We start from the raw sequence: 23,541 nt of genomic DNA on the forward strand, positions 1-23,541 counted from the left end.
TCTTTTGCAATGAACTTTTGTGTCTTGCCCTCCTTGTGCAAGGTGTCAATGGTCGTCTTTTGGACAACTGTCAATTCAGCAGTCTTCCCCATGATTGTGTAGCCTACAGAACTAGACTGAGAGACCATTTAAAGGTTTTGCAGGTGTTTTGAGTTAATTAGCTGATTAGAGTGTGGCACCAGGTGTCTTCAAATGAATTTGGGATTTTCCTTAGTTGTCAGTTATAAACATCAAAATTAAAAGAAATAAACATTTGAAATATATCAGTCTGTGTGTAATGAATAAATATTATATACAAGTTTCACTTTTTGAATGGAATTAGTGAAATAAATTAACTTTTTGATGATATTCTAACTATATGACCAGCAACTGTATAAGTCAACGGCTATCGTCACTTTGAGAGTAAGAAAAGCATATCAAGGAGCACAAATTGAATAGCCGTGGTTCCTGATGATATATTGAGGCCTTATGAAGTGAAACGATGAATCTGTGCAAGAAACTGAACGTTGTTTACAACCTTATTACCTGTAATCCAGAGCCTTAGGCAAACGGTCCGGAGTGACTCAGTTTACAAAAGAATCGTTCTTTTGAACTGGTTCTTTTTAATGAACTCAATGAACAAGTTCAACAAATCGGACTGAACTGTCTGCAACACTTCGTGGCTCAAGCAGCACAGATCTAGGTACTAAATCAGAACTCACTTCTTTGAGACGCCTGACAGTCACTCCGAATCGAGATGAGCTGAAATAGTGGTGTATCTGATGCTATGATGAATGAACTGATTCAGCTCCAGCTCCTCCAGCAGTCACTGAACTGAGGAAACGGTTCGACTCAGACAGAAGACCGATGAGCCGCTGATATGCGCATGCGTGAACTGAGAGGCAAAATGAGCGTTTTTATGATTTCTCATCGTTAATGTAAACAGGTGAGTTAAATGAGTTTAATCACCAAGGATGGCTTCAACTAAAAAATATTCATTGCTGTTCTAGCTGAGGTAAAAAGTCACCTACATCTGGGATTGCCTGAGAGTGAGTAAATTAACAGACCATTTTAATTTATGGGGAACTATCCATTTAATGCTTTTCCATGCTTTGTTCGCAAACTGAACAAGTAAGCTACTAAAGGATTGCACACACTTGAGTTTTGTCTGTTAAAAGTGTTGAGTGAAAAAGAAACCCAGTTCTCTTTGTAATCACATTGCCATAGCTGTAGAAGAATATAGTCCCTCCTTTGTAAATATTTTTGTATTGCATGTCTTAGCCCTTTAGTAAAATCATTGTTGTATGCCTGTATGATTGCTGTATGACAATAAAGTTAATCTTGACTTATGTCATCAAGCTCCTTTTTATACTAATTAGCATATTATAATTTCACATATTTAGTCTTGCTACACTTACTGTATACTATTATTATACATTTTGTTATAAAATGTGATACTGTTACTATAAAAAGTGTTTTAAGTCTTACACTTATTTCTACATAGACAATGTTACATTCATGATTAATGCAAATCTTTACTAAAGATGTCAGAATTGATCTGTATTTGTAGATCATTGTTTTCAGTCAACTTTATGGCATACTTTTACACATTTTATACAGTAACTTCTGGTCATCAGAAGATGTTGTAATTTCACGGACATATGACGTTGTGGTTACTTAAGTCAATAATAAATCGCCAAAATATGACAACCATAAGATATCGTTTTATTTTATTTGCGATTTTAAGACATTTAAGGGGTCTTTTATTTTGCCCCTCGACTAGCTGTCGCGTCGTGGTTACGTCATAGCGTCGGCGCCAGATTTAACTGCTGTGCTTCTCGTGTTTGTTTTGAGTCGGTCAGGATTTAAGGCGCATACAACGTTTAGCGCGATTCAGAGTTGTTTAAACAAATGTATTCCGACAATGTGGTAATAAGAAATGAATGCTGAACGGAAAACTGCAGTGATTTGTTTGCTGATAGTTTGTTTCTCGTAAATGGCGCCAAAATATATAAAGTTATTTTCTGAGGAAATCGCCTCAACACGTGGGGAACCGTAGTATTTTGTTTAGCTTTTCTTTTTCTTTCTATTGATTTTTCTAATCAAAGACAAGCTGCAAAACTCCACAGGAGGAGTTGTGATACTTTAATGGATGTAAAGATGGGGTTTATTAAAGAGGAGCCTGAGGACACGAGTGATCCAGAGCCATGCGGAGTGAAAGATGAAGAACCCCAGGAGCTGAGAGGTGGGTGTCCACTCATGATTTATCAATATCAGGAACATCACAGTACTTTACATATGCTCAGATAACAATAAAGTGTACTGGAATGCACAAAAAAAAAAAAAATACTTGAATACAAGCTATTCGTCATTCTTATTTATTGTGCTAAATAACATTTTAAAAATTGTACACCTATGAATACATTAATTAAAGTTTATTTCTGTTTCAGTGCAGTTGAAAGGTATACTAAACACCCCTGACATTAAAACTGATTTTAGTGCATTGACATAAAGTATGCTACTTCAAAAGTTTACAGAGGTCTTTTATTAGTGTATTTCATAAAAGTGTGGTTTGAATGATTTAAAAAATGTGTTAAATGTTAGTAAATTTTTATATAGTTATCCTAAGTTTAAATTAAATTGAATATATTTAAAATATATTAGTAATGTTATAGTATAAACACATTTTCCCAACTGTGCTAGTTAAGTGCAATGAATTAGCACTAAGACTTAAATTAATTTAAAGTGTAGTCAGATAAAGTACCAGAAGTGTTTTGTAATTGCATTGATTAAAAGTGTGTTACGATCACTTTCTTTACATAACATTTTAGTGGAATTTTTTGTATACTATCACTGAGTTCTATTTCGATTTTCATGAAAAATCCAGTAGAAATGTATTACGTAATTAAAACCCTGTACCTAGGTGAAGAAAAAGTGCAGTGAAATATACACTATTTCAGTACACTTCCAAAATGTACTACATTTTAACATGCATTCATTTAGAAAATAAAGCACGCGACGTGCTTTGTTAAAGTTAAGCGCAACAAACCTTGAAAGAGAACTCAGTACAGTATAAGATTACAGCATGCGATCGTGAATTCAGATCTCAAGTGCTTTGATGATCAAATACCCACACAATTACATTAAAGGGTTACTCCACCGCAAAATGAAAATTTTGTCATTATTCACTTACCCCCATGTCGTTCCAAACCTGTAAAAGCTTCATTCATTTTCGGAACACAATTTGAGATATTTTGGATGAGAAAATGTGTGTTTGTGACTGTCCCATAGACTGCCAATTAAATAACAGTGTCAAGGTCCAGGAAAGTATGAAAAGCATCGTCAGAATACTCCATCTGCCATCAGTGATTCAACCGTAACGTTATGAAGCAACAGGAATACTTTTTGTACATGAAGAAAACAAAAATAACGACTTTACTCAACAATTCCTCTCCTCTGTGTCTCTCCAAATCAGCGTTGTGCCATTTTGGCAAATCTGAGCAGGCGGCGCTCGCTCTTCTGTGTCAGATGCGCTGTGCTGTATTCTTTCAAACCAAAGCATAAATACACATAAAAACCGTATCCCTGTGGTGCGGCTGACACAGAAGAGCGTACACCATCTGCAGTCTATGGGACAGTCACAAGCCTCCCGGTTTTCATCCAAAATATCTTAAATTGTCTTCCGAAGACAAACAGAGTTTTTATGGGTTTGGAACGACATGGGGGTAAGAGATTAATGACAACATTTTCATTTTGGGATGGAGTATCCCTTTAAAATTCTTGTCTTAGGACTTAAGTAAACATAAACAGCTGAGAAAGGAAACGCATGTGTATCAATATTTTGGATCCATGCAGCTCTTAAAGTGACAGACGAAGATGTCTCCTGCTGTCTGCTTCTATGTTAATCAAACAACAAAAGAAAAAGAGAAAATCATTCACTGATCTTGACTAATTTTAGTAGCTTTAGTAAGTTTCAATGTATATTTTATTCATACAGTCTCAAGACTATGCAGTGCTTTTTTACATATTGATTACTTTATTCAATTTCTATATCATCTCTTTCTAGAATGCTACTGTTAAATAGACCTACTTTTCCTAAAAACACTATTTAATTTGTGTCTGTTTTATTGTATTTGTCCTTTTGTTTGTTGCTTGCATACTAATAATAAAAATGACTATATCATGATATAAATTATCGTAAAATAAAAATGACTCGTATCATGAATTAAGATTTTGGTCATATCATATCCATTCTTTGCTCATACCTTTAAATAGAAGTCAAAAGATTTATTTTGTGACATGAATGAGACAGTTAACATCAATAATAACAGTAAATTGGATTTATCCAGCCAACTTAGCTAACTTAACAATGTTGTAAATATATTTTTTTAAAGGAGGATGAAATGCTTGAAAAGCAGGGCAGGCACACACTGATCAAGTTAATTAAAAAAAAATGTTAATGGATAAAAAAACTATAAGCTCTATGTCGATCATCTATTATTTAATTACTTTTCCTGTTGTGTTATTGTTTGGTTGTTGTATCGGATCAGTGTTAGTATTAAGATATTTTAGTCAGGTATCGTATCAAAGTCAAAATTTTGGTATTGTGACAACACTAGCGGTATTTAAATTTGTTATATTTTAATAACCTTATTTCAAGCAAAAATGATCATAATATATATTGTAATTGTGAAATTAAATGACTCATAAGATTTATCGTCCAGCTCTACTAACCATTTAATCAGAATGTGATGTATGTTGCTAAACGTCCTTAAATGGACAGTTCACCCAAAAATGAAAATTCTGGCAACCCACCAGCTGACGGTCACCATTGACTTCCATAGTATTTTTTTTCCATACTATGGAAGTCAATGGCTACCATCAACTGTTTGGTTACTTTTGTGCTCAACAGAAGAAGGAAACTCCTACAGGTTTGGAATAACATGAGGGCGAGTAAATAACAGAATTGTCTTTTTTTTTTTTCTTTTTTTTTTGGGGGGGGGGTGAACTGTACCTTTAAGACGGTGCTTAAATAGACTTGGTTTCTAGGAGGAACTTGAGTGCTCTGATTGAAGGTAGTGCTTGACCTGCAAAGTTGGAGTACCACTTTCTTGTTTCACCTTTCTTGATCAGTTTTTAATAATTGAATGTTAATTACAGGCCTGACGGAAGTGAAAGAGGAGAGTCAAGTCCCAAATAAAGTCCAAGACAACTGTTATTTTCAGACACTTAAAACTGAAGAAAACTCTCAGCCTGCAAATCTCCCACAAAAAGGACACGTTAAAAATCGTGCCAGAAAGAAGCCTTTAACATGCACTCACTGTGGAAAGAATTTCAGTCATAAAGGAAAACTTAATATCCACATGAGGAGTCACACTGGAGAGAAGCCCTTCGTGTGTCCTCAGTGTGGAAAGAGGTTTATTCACAGAGGACATCTTAACGAACACTTACGGATTCACACCGGAGAGAAGCCGTACACATGCACTCACTGTGGAAAGAGTTTCACACATAAAACAAGCCTAACGTGGCACATGAGAACTCACGCTAAAGAAAGCCCTTTAACCTGCTGTCAGTGTGGAAAAGGATTCAAACAGCAAGAAAAACTCGAGTGTCACATGAGAACTCACACTAAAAACAATCCGTTTACATGCCCTCAGTGTGGAAAGAGTTTCACATATAAAACAAACCTAGCGTGTCACATGAGAACTCACGCTAAAAACAATCCGTTTACATGCCCTCAGTGTGGAAAGAGTTTCGTTCATAAAGGACACCTTAACGATCACTTACGAGTCCACTCTGGGGAGAAACCGTTCACATGTCATCTGTGTGGCAAGAGTTACAGAGTTAAAGGATACTTTAATATTCACATGAGGAGTCACACTGGAGAGAAGCCCTTCGTGTGTCCTCAGTGTGGAAAGAGGTTTATTCACAGAGGACACCTTAACGAACACTTACGGATTCACACCGGAGAGAAGCCGTACACATGCACTCACTGTGGAAGGAGTTTCACACATAAAACAAGCCTAACGTGTCACATGAGAACTCACGCTAAAGAAAGCCCTTTAACCTGCTGTCAGTGTGGAAAAGGATTCAAACAGCAAGAAAAACTCGAGTGTCACATGAGAACTCACACTAAAAACAATCCTCTTACATGCCCTCAGTGTGGAAAGAGCTTCGTTCATAAAGGACACCTTAACGATCACTTACGAGTCCACTCTGGAGAGAAACCGTTCACATGTCATCTGTGTGGCAAGAGTTACAGAGTTAAAGGATACTTTAAAGTTCACCTGAGAATCCACTCTGGAGAGAAGCCGTATGCGTGTGACCAGTGTGGAAAGAGGTTTATTCATAAAGGACACCTTACTGAACACTCAAGAGTTCACTCTGGAGAGAAGCCTTTCGGATGCACTCCGTGTGGAAAGTGTTTCGCACATAAAGGAAGCCTAAGGTTGCACATTAAAAAGTATCACACTGAAGATGAGAGATGCCTTGAGCGTCACGCGAGGAGCCTAAAAACATGCCCTCGATGTGGAAAGGGATATAAGCATAAAGGACACCTTATGAATCATATAAAAACTCACACCAGAAATACACTTACATAAATGAAACACAAATAAACCCTTTGAACTGCACATGAATGCATAACCTGTCTGGTTTTTCCCGGACTACTGCTGTCATTACAGACGAGGTTTTTGATGTTCGCCGCAGTGCCATTGGCTTCCTAATAAGACAAATACACTGCTCAAAAAAATTAAAGGAACACTTCGAAAACACATCAGATCTCAATGGGGAAAAATATCATGCAGGATATCTATACTGATATGGACTGGGTAATTTGTTAGGAATGAAAAGATGCCACATTGTTTAATGGAAATGAAAATTATCCACCTACAGAGGGCTGAATTCAAAGACACTCAAAATTAAAGTGAAAAAGGGATGCAGCAGGCAAGTCCATTAAGCTGAAATTTCATTGCAGCAACTCAGTAATTTGTGTGGCCCCCACGTGCTTGTATGCATGCCTGACAACATCAGGGCACGCTCCTAATGAGACGAAGGATGGTGTCCTGGGGTATTCCCTCCCAGATCTGGACCAGGGCATCACTGAGCCCCTGAACAGTCTGAGGTCAGATGGACCGAAACATAATGTCCCAGAGGTGTTCGTTTGGATTTAGGTCAGGCGAGTGTGGGGGACATTCAATGGTATCAATTCCTTCCTCCTGGAACTGACTGCATACTCTCGCCACATGAGGCCGGGCATTGTCCTGCACCAGGAGGAACAAGGACCCAATGCACCAGCGTAGGGTCTGACAATGGGTACAAGGATTCCATCCCGATACCTAATGGCAGTAAGTGTGCCATTGTCTAGCCTGTAGAGGTCTCTGTGTTCCTCCATGGATATGCCTCCCCAGACCATCACTGACCCACCACCAAACCGGTCATGCTGAACAACATTACAGGCAGCATAACATTCTCCACCGCTTTTCCAGACTGATCGGTCACATGTGCTCAGGGTGAACCTGCTCTCATCTGTGAAAAGCACAGAGCGCCAGAGGCAGACCTGCCAATTCTGGTGTTCAGTGGCAAATGCCAATCAAGCTACACGGTGCCAGGCAGTGAGCACAGAGCCCACTAGAGGACCTCAGGCCACCCTCATGAAGTCTGTTTCTGATTGTTTTCTCAGACGCATTCACAACAGTGGCCTGCTGGAGGTCATTTTGTAGGGCTCTGGCAGTGCTCATCCTGTTCCTCCTTGCACACAAAGGAGCAGATACAGGTCCTGCTGATGGGTTAAGGACCGTCTACTGCCCTGTCCAGCTCTCCTGGAGTAACTGCCTGTCTCCTGGAATCTCCTACATGCTCTTGAGACTGTGCTGGGAGACACAGCAAACCTTCTGGCAACGGCACATATTGATGCGCCATCCTGGAGGAGTTGGACTGCCTATGCAACCTTTGTAGGGTCCAGGTATCGCCTCATGCTACCAGTAGTGACACTGAACCTAGCCAAATGCAAAACAAGTGAAAAACAATCAGAAAAGATTGGTTGTGTAGTTAGTTTTATTGGCCTGCACCTGTAAAACCATTCCTGTTTGGGGGGTTTTCTAATGGTTGCCCATCCAGTGCACCTGTTATTAATTTTATTAACACCAAAGCAGCTGAAATTAATTAACAACCTCCTCTGCTACGTAACTGACCAGATCAACATCCCAGTAGTTTAATTTACTTGATGCTATACTCTGATTAAAACGTGTTCCTTTAATTTTTTTGAGCAGTGTATATAAAGGCACATTTTTTACGAAGCTTTATGGAATGTTTTCTGTAAAGCTGCACTGAAACAGTGTACATTGTTCTTGATATAAAAGTGAACCATTATATGAATAAAACAGGAGGCAGATACAACTTTTTCTCTGTGTTCAAACTTTTTTATATATAATAAATTAAAACAAGGGCTGTCAACAGGTTAATATAATATTAAGAGATTAACAGGGTTTTTGTACTGTAGTTAATGTATCCACAGCAGACGCTTTTATTCTCAGTTAGCTTAACGCAGTACACATAGCAAGTATATATATTTTTTTTAAATGAATAAATAAAAAGAAACCAAATAGAATATAAAAAGTAGATTAGCTAATGTTAGTTTTTTTTTTTTTTAAGAGAACGAGCAGGTAGTAAATGAATAGAGTGCAAGTCTAAAAAGGGACCCTTTTTTATTTTTTTAAGAATAGAGTTAGAATAGAGAGAGTTGTGTTTTTAGCCGATTCTTGAAGATGTTTAAGGACTCAGCTGCTGGGATTGAGTTGAGCAGGTCATTTAATTTTGTGACTTTGTAATTTTGTGAATATCAGTGTCGTGAATAAGTGAAGTTATGAAACATTTATCAAATTTAGGTACTAGTGGTATACTGTAATGTACATTAATAAAAAAATAATTAAAAAAAAAACAATTCCAAATAAAATAATTCGATTCCCAATGTGTTTTATTTTATGATTACAATAGAAAAACAAAACACAACATTTTTAAAGCAGGTTCAGCTTTTAAAACAAAAATCTGGACATTAAAAAAAAAGATGAGCTGACAACTGATTTTCTTTACAAGAAGTGCAGTTCGTTCAGAAACGAACCCGTTAGACTGACGTCTTCTATTTTTCCTCGCGGAACCGCTCTGACGTCATTACGCAGGCGCCGGGACTCCTCCCTCTGCTGTTGTCGTGTTTGGACTGGTTGGGGGTTTTTGTTTTTTTTTTTTCGGGGTTTAAGTTGTGTTTTAAGGTGTTTAGTTTTTGGTGAGTTTTATTTTCAAGTAACGCATTCCTCACGGTACTAATTTTGCGTTGGTTGTTAATTTAAAATGAATGTATTGCAGCGCTATAATGTAACGCTTTGTGTGCTGATAGTAAATGGCGCCAAAATGTTGCCAGTGTTATTTATTCCAGCGTGACAGAATGATTTACTTTGCACTTTATTCCTTTCTATTAACTATCCCAGTCATCTTAAACGTGACACAGAAGTGTTTTCTGAAAAGCAGAAAATGAATCTTCATGTCATGGAGTTTATTAAAGAGGAGCCTGAAGACTCGAGCGATCCGGATCCCTGCAGAGTGAAAGATGAAGAAACCGAGCAACAAATAGGTTCGTTTTCAAAACAGATCAGTAACATTTGGTGTCTAACAATCTTTATATTAAAGGATAAAAATAAGTGAATTATATATACATTATGTGCAAAAATGGATAAAATCACATTACATTCTAACATTGTATGATTGCAATCTAAAAATAAAAACATTTTAAAGTATATGATAAATTCACTAAACTAAAAATAAAATAAATGAAAACAAAAGCACAGGCTAATTGTATTAGGCTATTTTGATTGCCACATTACAGTCACTTTATGGTTAATATTATCATAAAAATACACTTACTTGTAGGTTTAAAATTCTACACATGGCACATTAACTGTGCAAGAGCAAATATTTCAGCAAAACGTATATTTTAGTCACAATTATTGCGTTCTTTTTCTGTTGCACTCTGTCTGTTTGGTGTGCATTTGTTTGCGATGGTGGTTGTTCACTGAAGATGTTTAGCAGAGAGTTGCATGCAGAAAAGCACATGCACTCCTGACACTCTATGACTTTCTAATAATGTTGGGCAATATGACAAGTATTTTATATCATGATATGAGTAATTTTATTTTATGGTAGCAATATATATCACAATATAGTTATATTTGCTTTAAATAAGGATATCAAAAATTGTTAAACCATTAAAAGTTTATAATTATTGTCACTAGTGTCAATAAAGATATCAAAATATGTTGAACCATTAACACTAGCCTAAAAAAAAAAAAAAAAAAAAATTCTCAAGCTCGCCGAAGACAAGTAAACAGTCAGCGATTAAATTAGAATACTAATAACAAGCAATAAGTCAAAAAACTACAGTAGAATAAATAAATAAGATATGCTACATACATTGTATAAAGTAATCAAATGTATAAAAACAGCATATTCTTGAATGTGTAAATTAAATGTATAGTTTTTCTAATTAAAATTACAAAAGTGATTTAGCCAAGAGCAGTGAGAGAATTTCTGTCTTTAGTTGTTTGATTAACATGAACGACAGACAGCAGGAATATTAGACTGCTGTCACTTTAAGAGCTGCCCGGATCCAGTGTACTGCTACACTTGTGTTTTCTTTCAGCCACATCTCAAACACATTAAACAGTGCAAGGCTATCTGTCAGCAGCACAAGTATCTTTCAGAGCATCTGACAGGGCAAGCCGCTACATGATAACTATATCTTACGAGTGATTTTAAAGCCCTTAATATAAGCATGACTCATGTTTAAGATAAATTGGATTATGCACTTGCCCCGAAGCAACTCACTCTGTGTCCTCCGCTATTTTTCAGATGTGCTCGCATCAATATAAAAAGTATTGTCTCATACCAAACGGCTTATAAATAATATATCAATATTTTACAAACTCAATATACGGCCCAGCCCTAGTTTAAATATTTATAGCCTATTTCATCAATGAATTGGAGTGACATAATTAGGACAAAATGGATTGGATACTGGATAATATGAAAATGTTTTAATTGTTGTCATTAATCACTTACCCCCAAAACCCATAAAAGCCTTGTTTGTCTTCGGAACACAATTTAAGATATTTTGGATGAAAGCCAGGAGGCCTGTGACTGTCCCATAGACTGATAAATAAATAACAGTGTCAAGGTCCATAAAAGTGTATCAGCTGCACACAAAGATGATACAGAAGAGATTCATCCAAAATATCTTAAATTTTGTTCCGAAGATGAACAAAGCTTTTATGGGTTTGCAACGACATGGGGGTAAGTGATTAATGTCAACATTTTCATTTTGGGGTAGAGTATCCCTTTAAGATGCACCAGATTGAGGCACTTAAAGGGATAATTCAACCAAAATTGAAAATACTGTCATTTATTACTTGTATATAAATATCTTAATTTGTGTTCCAAAGATGAACGGAGGTCTTACGGGTTTGGAACGACATGAGTGTGAGTATTTAATAACAGAATTTTCATTTTTGGGTGAACTTACGCTTTAACTTTAAAATTAGCAAATTTTTAATCCTTGGGGGTAGCACAGGGTGGTATGACCAGAAACCTTTTTTTTTTTTTTTTTTGTATAGATTCTGTCATTTTCACAGTATATAATTTCTCTAGTGTCTTACAAATATAAATTAACTAAAAACTGTGATAAATCAATTTATAAAACCTGGTTAATTAAAGGAATACATTTTGAAATATGCTTTTTTCTACATTAAAAAAAAAAGATACATTTTTTTTTTGTCCATGTTACTAATTTGACAGGGAAAAAAAAAGCAATTTGAAAATGTATCTAAAATGACCATAGCATCAGTACTGAAGAACTGAAGGTGTTGATAATGACTGAACGAACACAATGCACACTAAACATAAAAAAAAAAAAAAACAGACAAAAGTTACTTTGTGTCCTTTTACTGTCTGTTTTTATTTGGGCTTGACTTTTTGACTTTTTTTTTTTTATTCCCCCCTTCCTGATTTTTGTCAATTTATTGTTATTAATTGTAGGCCTGATGGAAGTGAAAGAGGAAAGCCAAGAACTGAATGAAGTTGAGGACAACCAGCATTTCCAGACACCTGAACATTTTATATCTGAAGAAAAACCTTCAGTTTACTATCAGTCTGAAAATCTTTCACAAGCAGGACGCCTTAAAGATCACATTAAAAATCATACCAGGAAGAGACCTTTCACATGCCACCAGTGTGGAAAGAGTTTCAAACATAAAGGACGCCTTACCGTTCACGCAAGAGTTCACAATGGAGACGAGCCTTTTACGTGCCATCAATGCGGAAAGAGTTTTGCAAATAGAGGGAACCTTAATGTTCACAAACAAATTCACTCTAAAGAGAGACCTTTCATTTGCCTTCAGTGTGGAAAGAGTTTCACAAATCAAGAAAACCTTGAGTGTCACATGAAAACCCACGCTGGAGAGAACCTTTTCTCGTGTTATGAGTGTGGAACGAGTTTCACTAGTAAACTAACTCTTCAGAATCACGTAAAAACTCACTCTGGAGAGAGGCCTTTCCCGTGCCATCACTGTGAAAAGAGTTTCGACCATAAAGGAAAACTTAATATTCACATGAGGAGTCACACTGGAGAGAAGCCCTTCGTGTGTCCTCAGTGTGGAAAGAGGTTTATTCACAGAGGACATCTTAACGATCACTTACGGATCCACACCGGAGAGAAGCCGTACACATGCACTCACTGTGGGAAGAGTTTCACACATCAAGCAAGCCTCTCGTGGCACATGAGGACTCACACCGAAGAAACTCTCAAGCGTTACATGAGAATCCACCCTGAAGGGAATCCTTTCAAATGTCATCAATGTGGAAAGAGTTTCCTTCACAGAGGACACCTTAACGATCACCTAAGGGTTCACACCGGAGAGAAACCGTTCACATGCCCTCACTGTGAAAAGAGTTTCAGTCATAAAGGATACTTTCACGTTCACTTAAGGATTCACACCGGAGAGAAACCATTCACATGCCATCAGTGTGGAAAGAGCTTCACGCATAAAGGAAGCCTGAAGTGGCACATGAGAATCCACACTGAAGGGCTTTTCACTTGCGGCGAGTGCGGGAAGAGTTTCGCCTATAAAAGGAAACTTCAGATTCACAGAAGAATTCACACCGAAGAGAACCCTTTAACTTGCCTTCAGTGTGGAAAAAGATTCACGTGTCACAAAAAGTTTAAGTGTCACATGAAAACTCACTCTAAAGACAACCTTTACTCGTGCAATCAGTGTGGAAAGTGTTTCAATCAAAGAGGACACCTGAATGAACACATGAGGACTCACACCGGAGAGAAGCCGTTCACATGCCATCTGTGTGGAAAGAGCTTCAGTCAGAAAGGAACCTTTAACATCCACCTACGAATTCACACGGGAGAAAGACCGTTCACGTGCCAACAGTGTGGACAGAGTTTCAGTAAGAAAGGAAACTTGAATGTGCACGTGAGGACTCACTCTGCCATCAACCTCGCATGCCATCAGAGCGGACAGAGTTTAATTCAACAAGCACACCTTAATGATCACATAAGACTTCACATTGTAGACCGACCGTTCACATGCCATCACTGCAAAAAGAACTTCATTCATCGAGGACACCTTAATGATCACCTGAGGATCCACACCGGAGAGAAGCCTTACGCGTGCCAACAGTGTGGGAAGCGTTTCACACATAAAGGAAGCCTCACGTGGCACATGAGGACTCACAGTGAAGCGGATCTTATTCAATGCCGTCAAACCGAGAAGAAGTTTACAAAAAATGCAGATGTTGAGAGTCAGAAGAGAACTTGCACCGTAGAGAAGCCTTACGCGTGCCAACAGTGTGGAAAGCGTTTCACACATAAAGCAAGCCTTAAGTGGCACATGAGAACTCACGCTGATGAGGAGCTTTTCACATGCCACCTGAGTGAGAAGAAATGTACAAGTGATGTAGAGAGAAGAATTCGCTCTGGAGAGAAGCCTTACGCGTGTCCTTTGTGTGAAAAGAGTTTCAGTCGTCAAGCCATCCTTCAGAGTCATGTAGAAACTCACTTTGAAGAGAGTCCTTAAAGCTGCTGTATGTAATTTTTGACTAAAGCATTACAATAGCGCAATATGTTTGCAGATATTTAGGAAACATGCTAATTCACATACTTGTTTCTAGGGCTGGGCGATATATCGCATGCGATTGTAACGCGCATTTCGTCAGTAAAGCCGGTTCCCTGATTAGCGGTAAATCTCCATCACCTGCTTTCAGATGGAGTGGCATTTAATTCACAGAACCGTAGTTTGTCATTGATCTATGGCTCTGTCTATTAAATACCGCTCCATTTGAAAGCAGGTGATGTAGATTTAGCAGTAATTACAGAACCAGATTTACTGACTAGATACGCATGATCGTTGCGTTCAATATATCGCCCAGCCCTACTTATTTCTCTGAAAAACAATACTACGGCCAATATTACATTGTCAATACTACATACTGCACCTTTAAACATGTCCTCAATGTAGAAAGAAACCTCTTTGAACTACTCATAACTTTAGGAGAAACAAGGCAATTTGTCTTTCCTACTATCACCTTATGAAGGACTTCCTTTTGGCTTGTGCACTGTGGGTATAATAACAAATAACTTTTTTTATGAAGCTCTAAATGGAACTGTTTAGTGGTGACGTATGGTAGATGTTTCTTCAGTATTTTCTGTGAAGCTTTGAAGCAGTGTACACACTACTATTATATATGAAAAGCTCTGTAAATCAAACTGACTTGGCTTACACATTTTTCTTGCATTAAATACGTTTTATACGGTATAGTATTAAACTTGCACTTTGAAACACATTTTCAGAAACGTGCATGCATTTTCATACCCCACAAAATGCTGTTGTCATGTAAATGAACGGCCAAACACATAAAAAGTTTTCAGGTTTAGTTAAAACTGTGTTGTGTAAACTGACCCTTTCTTAAGCCTCGTTCAGACTGTTCGCCCAAATCCAATTTTTGTGCAAATCCAATCTTATTTAGATGGTCTGAATCGCAACAAACTACTTAAAATCCGATTTGTGCAACGACGGGGAAGTCGTGGCCTAATGGTTAGAGAGTTTGACTCCTAACCCTAAGGTTGTGGGTTCGAGTCTCGGGCCGGTAATACCACGACTGAGGTTTCCTTGAGCAAGGCACTGAACCCCCAACTGCTCCCCGGGTGCCGCAGCATAAATGATACCCACTGCTCCGGGTGTGTGTTCACGGTGTGTGTGTGTGTGTGTTCACTGCTGTGTGTGGGTGTGTGTGTGTGTGTTCCCGGTGTGTGTGTGTGTTCACTGCTGTGTGTGTGCAGTTTGGATGGGTTAAATGCAGAGCACCAATTCTGAGTATGGGTCACCACACTTGGCTGTATGTCACGTCATCTGTTTCGAACTACATTCATATGCGGTTTGGAATTCTATTCAAATTGCATTTCTGGAAATCTGTTTCAGTCTGACCGGTCAAATTAGATTTAGCATAGCCTTTTCACATCCTCACGCCACGTAAAATGTAAACGCGTCAGACATTTTTGTAGAAAACATGCTGAACGTCTTTGCGAAAACAGGCTTGTGTTGTTGTGAAGTGCAAGTCAAGCAGAAAAAGACAGTATACTGCTAGTAAACGTACCACTTCGAGTTTCGAAAGTAGCGGAGACAGCAGCACTGAATAAAGCCACACATTCCAGCTTTCTGCCATTCTGATGCTGCCTTGTATTCTGTAAAACGAAAGACCGCTTATGGACACAAACATCGGATATGAAGAGTTGCGATACACTGTGTGAATGCTCAGTTATTTAAATCAGATTCGAATCTGGATATGCACAAAATTGGATTTGGGCTGACAGTCTGAACAAGGCTTTAGAGTCTTCCCCGTGTCTATTTTGTTCCTGTGGTTACCAGTTATGATGACCTGTCTTCTCATTAATCTGTGGGCATTTATCCCTCGGTTTAGTTCAGCTCATGGTCCTGTTTTGTCATTTCTAATTCTTGTAAAGCTGAAACTTTTCTCCTGTGTCTTAGTTTGAGTAAATGTTGGATTACCTTCTTGGTTTGTGTTTATAAATTAATTTAAATGGCTGACATTGAGATCCATCTCTTTCTCATCTTCCTTTGCCTGCCTTACAATAACAGAGCAGAGGATCTAGAGAAAGATACACCTCCTCAGTCGGGATAGTCACTCCCTCGAAGACCACAGCAATGAGTTTCTGGAACATAGCACATCATTATTTTTGCATTGAATTTGATGATTATGTTAAACATCTAATTCCCCTGTCTGTTAATGGTCCTTGAGGGAAGTTTAAGGATTTTGTTGAGCTAGTGCTGACAAGGAGTGGTTCCTCTTCGACCATGGGTCCAGACCTTCTACCAGCGGAGAGTTTGACTTTAAAAGCTAGTTCCTGTAGCCGAGTTCATCCTGGAGTCTGAGCCAGATGAGAAAGACAAGCCTATCCCAGAGTTAGAGCCATGTCCCAGAAGAAATATCACTACCCTGGAGCCGAGTACCAACATATCCCTCCACCATCCTAGTTAATGTAAAGGATTTGCTGGACATCTAAGTGGTCCACAGTGGACCTTCAGCCCTACACCATCATCAGGGTTTGTGTGTCTGGTAGCTCCTCCATGGACTCCTCTGCCAAGGCCTTCATGAAAAACATTTTATGCATTTTGGCTGTTCAGTTACACAACAGCCATCTTTAGGGGGCCTGAAAATGCAAATGTTTGAAAATGCGTTTCAAAGTGCACGCTTTTGAAAACAATACCTGACAAGATACAAGATTCTATCCCTTTGTAGAATCCTTTCCCTCTAAGAACCCAAGAGTGTTTTATGCCTGCTCCAAAAAAACGTGTTAACATTGATGTTACCCTCCACTAATTGGATAATGTTGTAAATCAATCAACACAGGCTCTGAAAAATGATTTGGCTGTTCTTGAATTTTCATTCAAAATATTTCGAAATAAAATGTGTAATATTTGTGCTCCAGTTATTGGCAACCTTCAATCTAATAATTTATACAACCTCACTTTGAAAAAATAACATCTCCATCAGAAGTTGGAGAATACATGTGATCTGATATTATTCCACCATACAGAATCTTTACAGATACAGTGATTTGAAGTGGTGTTTGAAACCGTAGAGGAAAGTCAGTCCTATAATGCACCACAATAACGAATGTACAACAAACTACACACAACAACTAGCAGCTAGGAAACGTGGTGCTGCAGACCCAAATGTTTGCATGCCAGTGAATATAGTAGATTATTGCCTGGTTGTCTAATTGTTGTCCACAGAATAAAATAGGAAATTGGCTGAGTAATAGGGTAGACCTAACCTGCTAAAACGAGATGTCATAGTCTTGGTAGAGTTAGTATTTGACTAACCGGGGCCCGTGACAGGAAGCAGACTGACTGGCTTAACTGACCGACTTTTTCAACTGACAGAAAAATCATAAATACAAGCACTAATAATATGATTTAATGTTTTTTTTTTTTTTTTTTTTCACTTTTAACCAATAGGTGATACTGTTATCAAATTGTTGTGTTCAGTGTGAGGTGACAATTGCACATACAAAGTCTGGTATGAATATGTAAAAAATATGCAGGGATACAGCCTCAGATGCAGTTTGGCATCATGCCATTTGTTGAGACTGTCAACTTTCATTTCCACTATCAGCAAGAAAACCATAAGGTAAGGTGTATTTCACCACAAGGTGTTGCCCCAAAACTTTTAGGGCATGGAGCCAATCACACATACTGAGTTTTCTGATGATACATTAATATTTTTATAATATGCCATTTTGCAACAAAAACCAGAATAGTGTATTTTTTTTTTATTCTGGATGCTGCACTACATCTAAAGCAAAAGCCCATTTTCATATTTCCTTACCACTAGGTGGCATTGCACTGAAACCGTGCATGTACCCTCAGGTCATGGTTACTATATCACACACCAAGTTTGGTTTGAATATGCTAAAGTGTTGCAGAGATATAACATCATGTCCATTTAGGTATGTTATTCGTTGAATTTATTTGCATGTTATTTTCAGAATGTTTTGACTAATCAACTTGAATTCCATATCTGTTTTTTTAAAGATATTTTATGGGCTTTTTATGCATTTTTTAAAAATAGATAGGACAGTAAATAGAGAGACGACAGGAAAGCACTGGGACGGGAGAGGGATTGGCAAAGGATCTCAAGACGGGACTCGAACTCGGGTCGCAGTGAGTGTAGTTGCGCTGTATGGCGACACATTAACCACGAGGCTATTGGTGCCGATAAGAAAGAATTTAGCTTCTAAACATTATGGTACAAAAGTTATTAGCATAATGTGTGAATTTGACCCGTTGGTGGCACTAGAGAGTTTAAGTTAGAGACTCCAAACTTGCTATGGTTAATGTTAAGTTATGATTAATTTTGTCTTCTATCTGTGTGCCAAATTTCATAACCTTCTTGCAGGTTCTAGGGGCTGCCATAGACTCAAGTGCAGAAGAAGAAGAAGGAGAAAACAAACAGACACAATAATGTTTAAACAAAAGATTAATTTCATCAAAACCACTAACTCTTCCCTGACAGCGGTTTTTCCCTTCTTATTTTCCTTTTTAAATTGCCAGCCACCGGCAACATTTTTAATAATTTTCACAAAAATTTCATGGCCCCAGAATACTTTGTTGTGAACATGCAATATGTCAAAAGAAAGAACAGAGCCTCTGCATTTAAGCAAACAGTTTTATTCTATATTCATGCATTCTTTTTTATCAACACTTAGACGTGGGCAAGTTTCATAAAAAACAATGTTTTGAACAAAAAGCTGAGAATGTCATGTTTTTTTGTCAAAAACTATGTCTGGATGCAATTCAGAACAAAGATCAAAGCATACTGTAGATGGAGTAGATTGCCTCCATCAACACCCCCAAAGCTTCTAAACCACGTCCTGGGTCGACATTTCATCCGGTAGCGTTAGGCAGTTTGATTTATATGCTGTTAAATGTCTGATGACGCGCTTCTTTTTCTTTTGTTCATTCTTAAGTGATTTAAAAACAATATTTTACTATCTTTTGAATGTCTGTTACTATTGTGTATGAGATGTGCAACATTATTAACCTTGGCTAATTAATTTCATACTAATGCTAGTTCATAATTCAGCATGAAGAAAATGCATCCCTTCAGACATTGTGGTATTGCAAAGTCATACAAGTTTATTGTTTAAAAATTGCTGTGCTGAAATTCATCCCATACACAGAGCAGCTGTTTAAGTTTCTTTGTTCAGTCTCAATGGACTCAGGGGAGGTGAGAGAGATGCAGACTCCCGGTGCAACTTTACCTGTTGGTGTCCCTGTTGGACAGTGTTTTTCACTCTTTTTAATGTTAGATTTTGTAACACTAGTGTTGTTTTATTTTGTACTACAAATTCTTTTCTCATCCATTTTTTGAGAAGACACTGCCTCCCTTTAGGAAACACCCCTGATACACACACACACACACACCTATGTATATATATATATATATATATATATATATGTGTGTGTGTGTGTGTGTGTGTGTGTGTGTGTGTGTGTGTGTGTGTGTGTGTGTGTGTGTGTGTGTGTGTGTGTGTGTGTGTGACTTCTGAAAAACAGGTAAACTTTCAGTGTTGATCAGGGGTGGCCAAACTTTTGTACGTCTTTTGCAAAAGTACAGGGCTGTGAACTTAACAGCTTCAACATCTACAATCCCATGAAACACTGCAAATGACGATCAAATAAAAAATGACAGAGAAATATAAAACTCTTAATTTAAAGTTGTTAGTTGTGTGTTTAAAAACCAACATATTTGCAATAGGTTTATTGCAATATACGCAAGTATATACAAATATGTAAATATTTTGAGAGTGTAGGGAGACCAACTTGATTACATTTGAGTGAGTGGAGCATAAGATATTATTTGGTGCACTTTGTTTGCTGCAACTCTCTGATTGGTGGAATTTGTGTTGCAGCAGTATGGGTAATGTAGTTTTTCACCACAGATTCTGTTATTAAACAATTCATTTAAAAAAGAAGTTAAATAAACAACAACAAAAGGGTTCAATAAAAGCATACAATCTATAAACAAACTCAGAGCTCACAACAGGTCTGTCTTTGGAGGATTATTAGTTATTGTTTAAAATCAATTTTCCTCAAATCAAATCAAATTAATGGAATTTTTAATTAAGGAAGAGCCTGATGATCTCCATTTAACTGACAAGAACTTGATATTCTTATTTATTTTTTTATTATTGTCAACTTATACAAACAAAACAAAATATATAAGAAGATATCAAATAAATTCAAAGTTCTACCATGAAACTCGATAACTCAATCGAACACAATCGCATCATTATTCACGCGGCGCAGCTGATTGGTTGCTAAACCCTCCACCTTCCCCAGCTCCACCTGCATAGATCTGCTACAGGCTGATATATACAGGGGTTATTTCATATATGTTACATGTGTGTAGCAGATCTATTCCGTCAAGACCAAACACATTGATATTGTCAAGTATATCACCACGCTAAACTCTCTGAAAGTCGTCACGACAGAACTACTTATAAATCAAACGAGTACTGTGCAATCTGCATTCTTTCCATATGTTTCATTATATATATATATAATTAAATAAATTTGCTATTACTTTCACATGCTATTACTATTGTGTGTAATATGTGCTACTTAAGTAACCTTGCCAAATTAATTTCATACAAATGTTAATCCACAATACAAAATGAATAGAAAAACATCCCTTCAAACACTGTGGTATGTTTATTAAACATATTTCTCCATCTTTCGGTGTCTTAATTCTCCTCCATTCACCTGAAGCTTTGCTCTTTGTGGCTACTTCAGACAGTGCCTTTTCTCATGAGCCAGCAGATAAATTGTCGTGCTGAAGTTCATCCCACATGAAGCGCAGCTATATAGCTTCTCTCCAGCATGCACGCCTTCTGTTTTTGAAGTTTCTGAAGCAGTCAAAGGCTTTGCGACATCTGAATCCTCGTCTGTGTTTCCTCCAGGATGGATTTGTTGCTGCTGTTTCAAGTGGCTCGCTCTGGCACAAGCGTTCACACCAGCATGCATCTTCTGGTGCGATTTCAGATTGCCAAGCCATTTAAAACCCTTTCCGCACGAGGAACACACATAAGCTCTCTCGTCAGTGTGGCTTTTCATGTGTATCTCTAAGTGGGACCGAAAAAGAAACTTCTTATTGCAGCGGTCGCAGTTAAACAGCCGTTCTCCGGGGTGAATGCGCAGATGGTTTAAGAAGTTGACCTTGTCTGCAAACGTCTTGCCGCACTCCGAACACTTCAGTACGAACTCAGAGTGAACATGCAAGTGAACTTTGAGGTCTCTCTGATAGGTGAAACTCTTCCCACAGTGAAGACACGCGTAAGGCGTCTCTCGAGTGTGAAATCTGATGTGACTCTTCAGGTTTCCTTTATGTGTGAAACCCTTTCCACACTGAGGGCAAACGAACGGCCGCTCTCCAGTGTGAAGGCGCACGTGAACATCAAGGTTTCCTTTCTGTGCGTAGGTCTTCCCGCAGTGCTTGCACGTGTACGGCTTTTCTCCGGTGTGAACTCTCATGTGACTCTTAAGGTTTTTATTTAATCTGAACCTGCTTCCGCACTGCTGGCATGTGAACGGCTTTTCTCCAGAGTGCGTTATTACGTGTCTGTTAAGATGCTCCATGTCTGTGAAACTCATTCCACACTTGTGGCATATAAAACAGTTCTCTCTAGAGTGGATTCTTATGTGGCAGTTAAGAGACTGTTTCTGTGTGAAGCGTTTTCCACACTGAGGGCATGCGAAAGGCTTCTCTCCAGAATGGATTCTCATGTGGTGATTAAGGTTTCCTTTGAGCGAGAAGCTCTTTCCACAGACTCTGCAGGAGAACGGGCTCTCGCCGGTGTGAGATCTCATGTGGCCATTAAGGTTTCCTTTTTGAGTGAAACTCCTTCCACACTGCTGGCAGGTGAAAGGGCTCTCGCCGGTGTGAATTCGCATGTGGCTTTTAAGGTTTCCTTTCTGTTTAAACCTCCTTCCGCACTGCTGGCAGGTAAACGGACTCTCTCCAGTATGAACTCTCATGTGGCTGTAAAGGTGTCCTATACGCAAGAAACCCTTTCCACAGTGAGAGCAAGTGAAGCTACTTTTAGATCTTGTTTTCACAGTTCGTTTTGGTTTTTTCAAGGAATTCTTTTCTGTTTCTGTGCAACTAAAGGATTTTTCTCCACTGGTGAAATCATGATGCTTCTCCTCCGCTTCATACATTTCTTGACTTTCCTCTTTTGGTGACATCAGGTCTAAAATTAACACATTAAATGGTCAATCTAAATAAAGCTGGGGATCATGCAACAAAGCAACAGCCAGTAAATAACTTAAAATGAATTCTGCAATTCCACTACTGTAGTTACATAATGTTCATTTAGAAACAGTGGTTCATATAATAATAAAAATAATAATATAATGTGAATGTAGCATCTGATGGACTCAGTTCATGGCTTCTATCTGAAAGATTTAAAACACTGTTTCATGTGTCTTTGTTCTGTTATGTCTTATTGCTCGTAATTTCTTCTTATTTTAACATTCACGATTGTTTATGTGTTTACATAATACATTTTACATAAGAAGCTAGGTACTGATTTAGATTAGTTAAGGTCTTGACTAAAATGCCACCTAGTTTTAGTCATATTTTAGTAACCTGGATTGTTTTAGTATAATAAATATCATAAAATCTTAGTTAAAACTGTTTTAGTTAAACTGTAATTTAATTGTAATTAATTGTAAACACTCATTTGACTCATCTGATGTCGGTTTATATGACACTAAACATTGTCAAAAAATATTACTAATAGAGGAAAAACTGTAATGAGAATAGAAACCAACCTATTTTCTCCTCCATTTCTTCATCTTTCACTCGGCATGGATCTGGAATTATTATTTCTTCATTCTCTTCTTTAATAAACTCCATGTTTGTAATATTATGTCACACAAATCTCAGTTGTTCCACCTTAAGTTTTTCTATTTGTTAGCACGTTTAAGATGATGAGAATAATGAAGTGAAAATTACATAATGAATAAAATAAGTATTTAAAAAAAAAGTATTTCTGCAAGTCGTTTAGATGCGACTTACACATCGTTTATACACTCATTAATGCAGCTCCAGTCACATAAAACATTACAGTCAACACGCTACCTTAATTCAAACTATTTTTCTAAAAAAAAAGAAAAAGAAAAAATGCTCTAAATCAATTTAAACGCCTTAAATACTGACGGGTTCAATTCCACAAACCTCAGCCGAATCCCAGCACACACCGGTGCGGAGTTATGACGTCAACAACACGCATCAAAATAAAAGTTCGTTCGCTGTTTCCATATTATATTGATAACGAAATATACGTCACGGGATAATTTTATCTGGTGAAATGAAAATTAAAATACACATGTCGTCCAACGATGTGAAAATACTACCAAGCGG

At 37.7% G+C, this 23,541-nt stretch overlaps 3 protein-coding genes across 5 annotated transcripts; 2 read left to right on the forward strand and 1 right to left on the reverse strand.

The window, feature by feature from the left end:
- The first annotated feature begins 1,612 nt into the window (after positions 1 to 1,612).
- LOC109069275 (gastrula zinc finger protein XlCGF57.1-like) lies at positions 1,613 to 6,832 on the forward strand. The gene is made up of 2 exons (XM_019085912.2): positions 1,613 to 2,224; positions 5,140 to 6,832. Exons 1-2 carry the CDS (start codon positions 2,128 to 2,130, stop codon positions 6,579 to 6,581), a joined length of 1,539 nt encoding a protein of 512 aa, XP_018941457.2. The 5' UTR covers positions 1,613 to 2,127; the 3' UTR covers positions 6,582 to 6,832.
- A 2,426-nt stretch (positions 6,833 to 9,258) lies between these two features.
- On the forward strand, positions 9,259 to 14,846 carry LOC109047984 (gastrula zinc finger protein XlCGF58.1-like). Of its 3 annotated transcripts, XR_006153943.1 has the most exons (4): positions 9,259 to 9,604; positions 11,469 to 11,505; positions 12,061 to 14,195; positions 14,470 to 14,846. XR_006153943.1 is itself a non-coding variant. In XM_042717667.1 (2 exons), the coding sequence occupies exons 1-2, from the start codon at positions 9,505 to 9,507 to the stop codon at positions 14,106 to 14,108; spliced, it is 2,148 nt and encodes a 715-aa protein (XP_042573601.1). In that variant the 5' UTR covers positions 9,259 to 9,504; the 3' UTR covers positions 14,109 to 14,846. The 3 variants fall into 3 exon arrangements, 1 of the variants encoding a protein (XP_042573601.1); XR_006153942.1 differs by lacking the exon at positions 11,469 to 11,505; XM_042717667.1 differs by lacking the exon at positions 11,469 to 11,505 and having other exon boundaries at positions 12,061 to 14,846.
- A 4,778-nt stretch (positions 14,847 to 19,624) lies between these two features.
- On the reverse strand, positions 19,625 to 23,396 carry si:ch211-241e1.5 (uncharacterized protein LOC567583 homolog). The gene is made up of 3 exons (XM_019093129.2): positions 23,197 to 23,396; positions 22,950 to 23,084; positions 19,625 to 22,366 (listed from the first exon to the last, which is right to left on the reverse strand). The coding sequence occupies exons 2-3, from the start codon at positions 23,032 to 23,034 to the stop codon at positions 20,901 to 20,903; spliced, it is 1,551 nt and encodes a 516-aa protein (XP_018948674.2). The 5' UTR covers positions 23,035 to 23,084; positions 23,197 to 23,396; the 3' UTR covers positions 19,625 to 20,900.
- Positions 23,397 to 23,541: the final 145 nt, after the last annotated feature.

The sequence above is a fragment of the Cyprinus carpio genome, chromosome B2 (assembly GCF_018340385.1).
Source record: "Cyprinus carpio isolate SPL01 chromosome B2, ASM1834038v1, whole genome shotgun sequence".
NCBI lineage: Eukaryota > Metazoa > Chordata > Actinopteri > Cypriniformes > Cyprinidae > Cyprinus > Cyprinus carpio.

Bases quoted from the DNA above. Each gene is read 5' to 3' on its own strand.
- LOC109069275 (XM_019085912.2), top strand. From the start codon at position 2,128: ATGGATGTAAAGATGGGGTTTATTAAAGAGGAGCCTGAGGACACGAGT. The intron at 2,225-5,139 runs GTGGGTGTCCAC...TGTTAATTACAG, and splicing joins AGAACCCCAGGAGCTGAGAG to GCCTGACGGAAGTGAAAGAG.
- LOC109047984 (XM_042717667.1), top strand. From the start codon at position 9,505: ATGAATCTTCATGTCATGGAGTTTATTAAAGAGGAGCCTGAAGACTCG. The intron at 9,605-12,060 runs GTTCGTTTTCAA...TATTAATTGTAG, and splicing joins AGAAACCGAGCAACAAATAG to GCCTGATGGAAGTGAAAGAG.
- si:ch211-241e1.5 (XM_019093129.2), bottom strand. From the start codon at position 23,034: ATGGAGTTTATTAAAGAAGAGAATGAAGAAATAATAATTCCAGATCCA. The intron at 22,367-22,949 runs GTTGGTTTCTAT...TGTTAATTTTAG, and splicing joins AGAAATGGAGGAGAAAATAG to ACCTGATGTCACCAAAAGAG.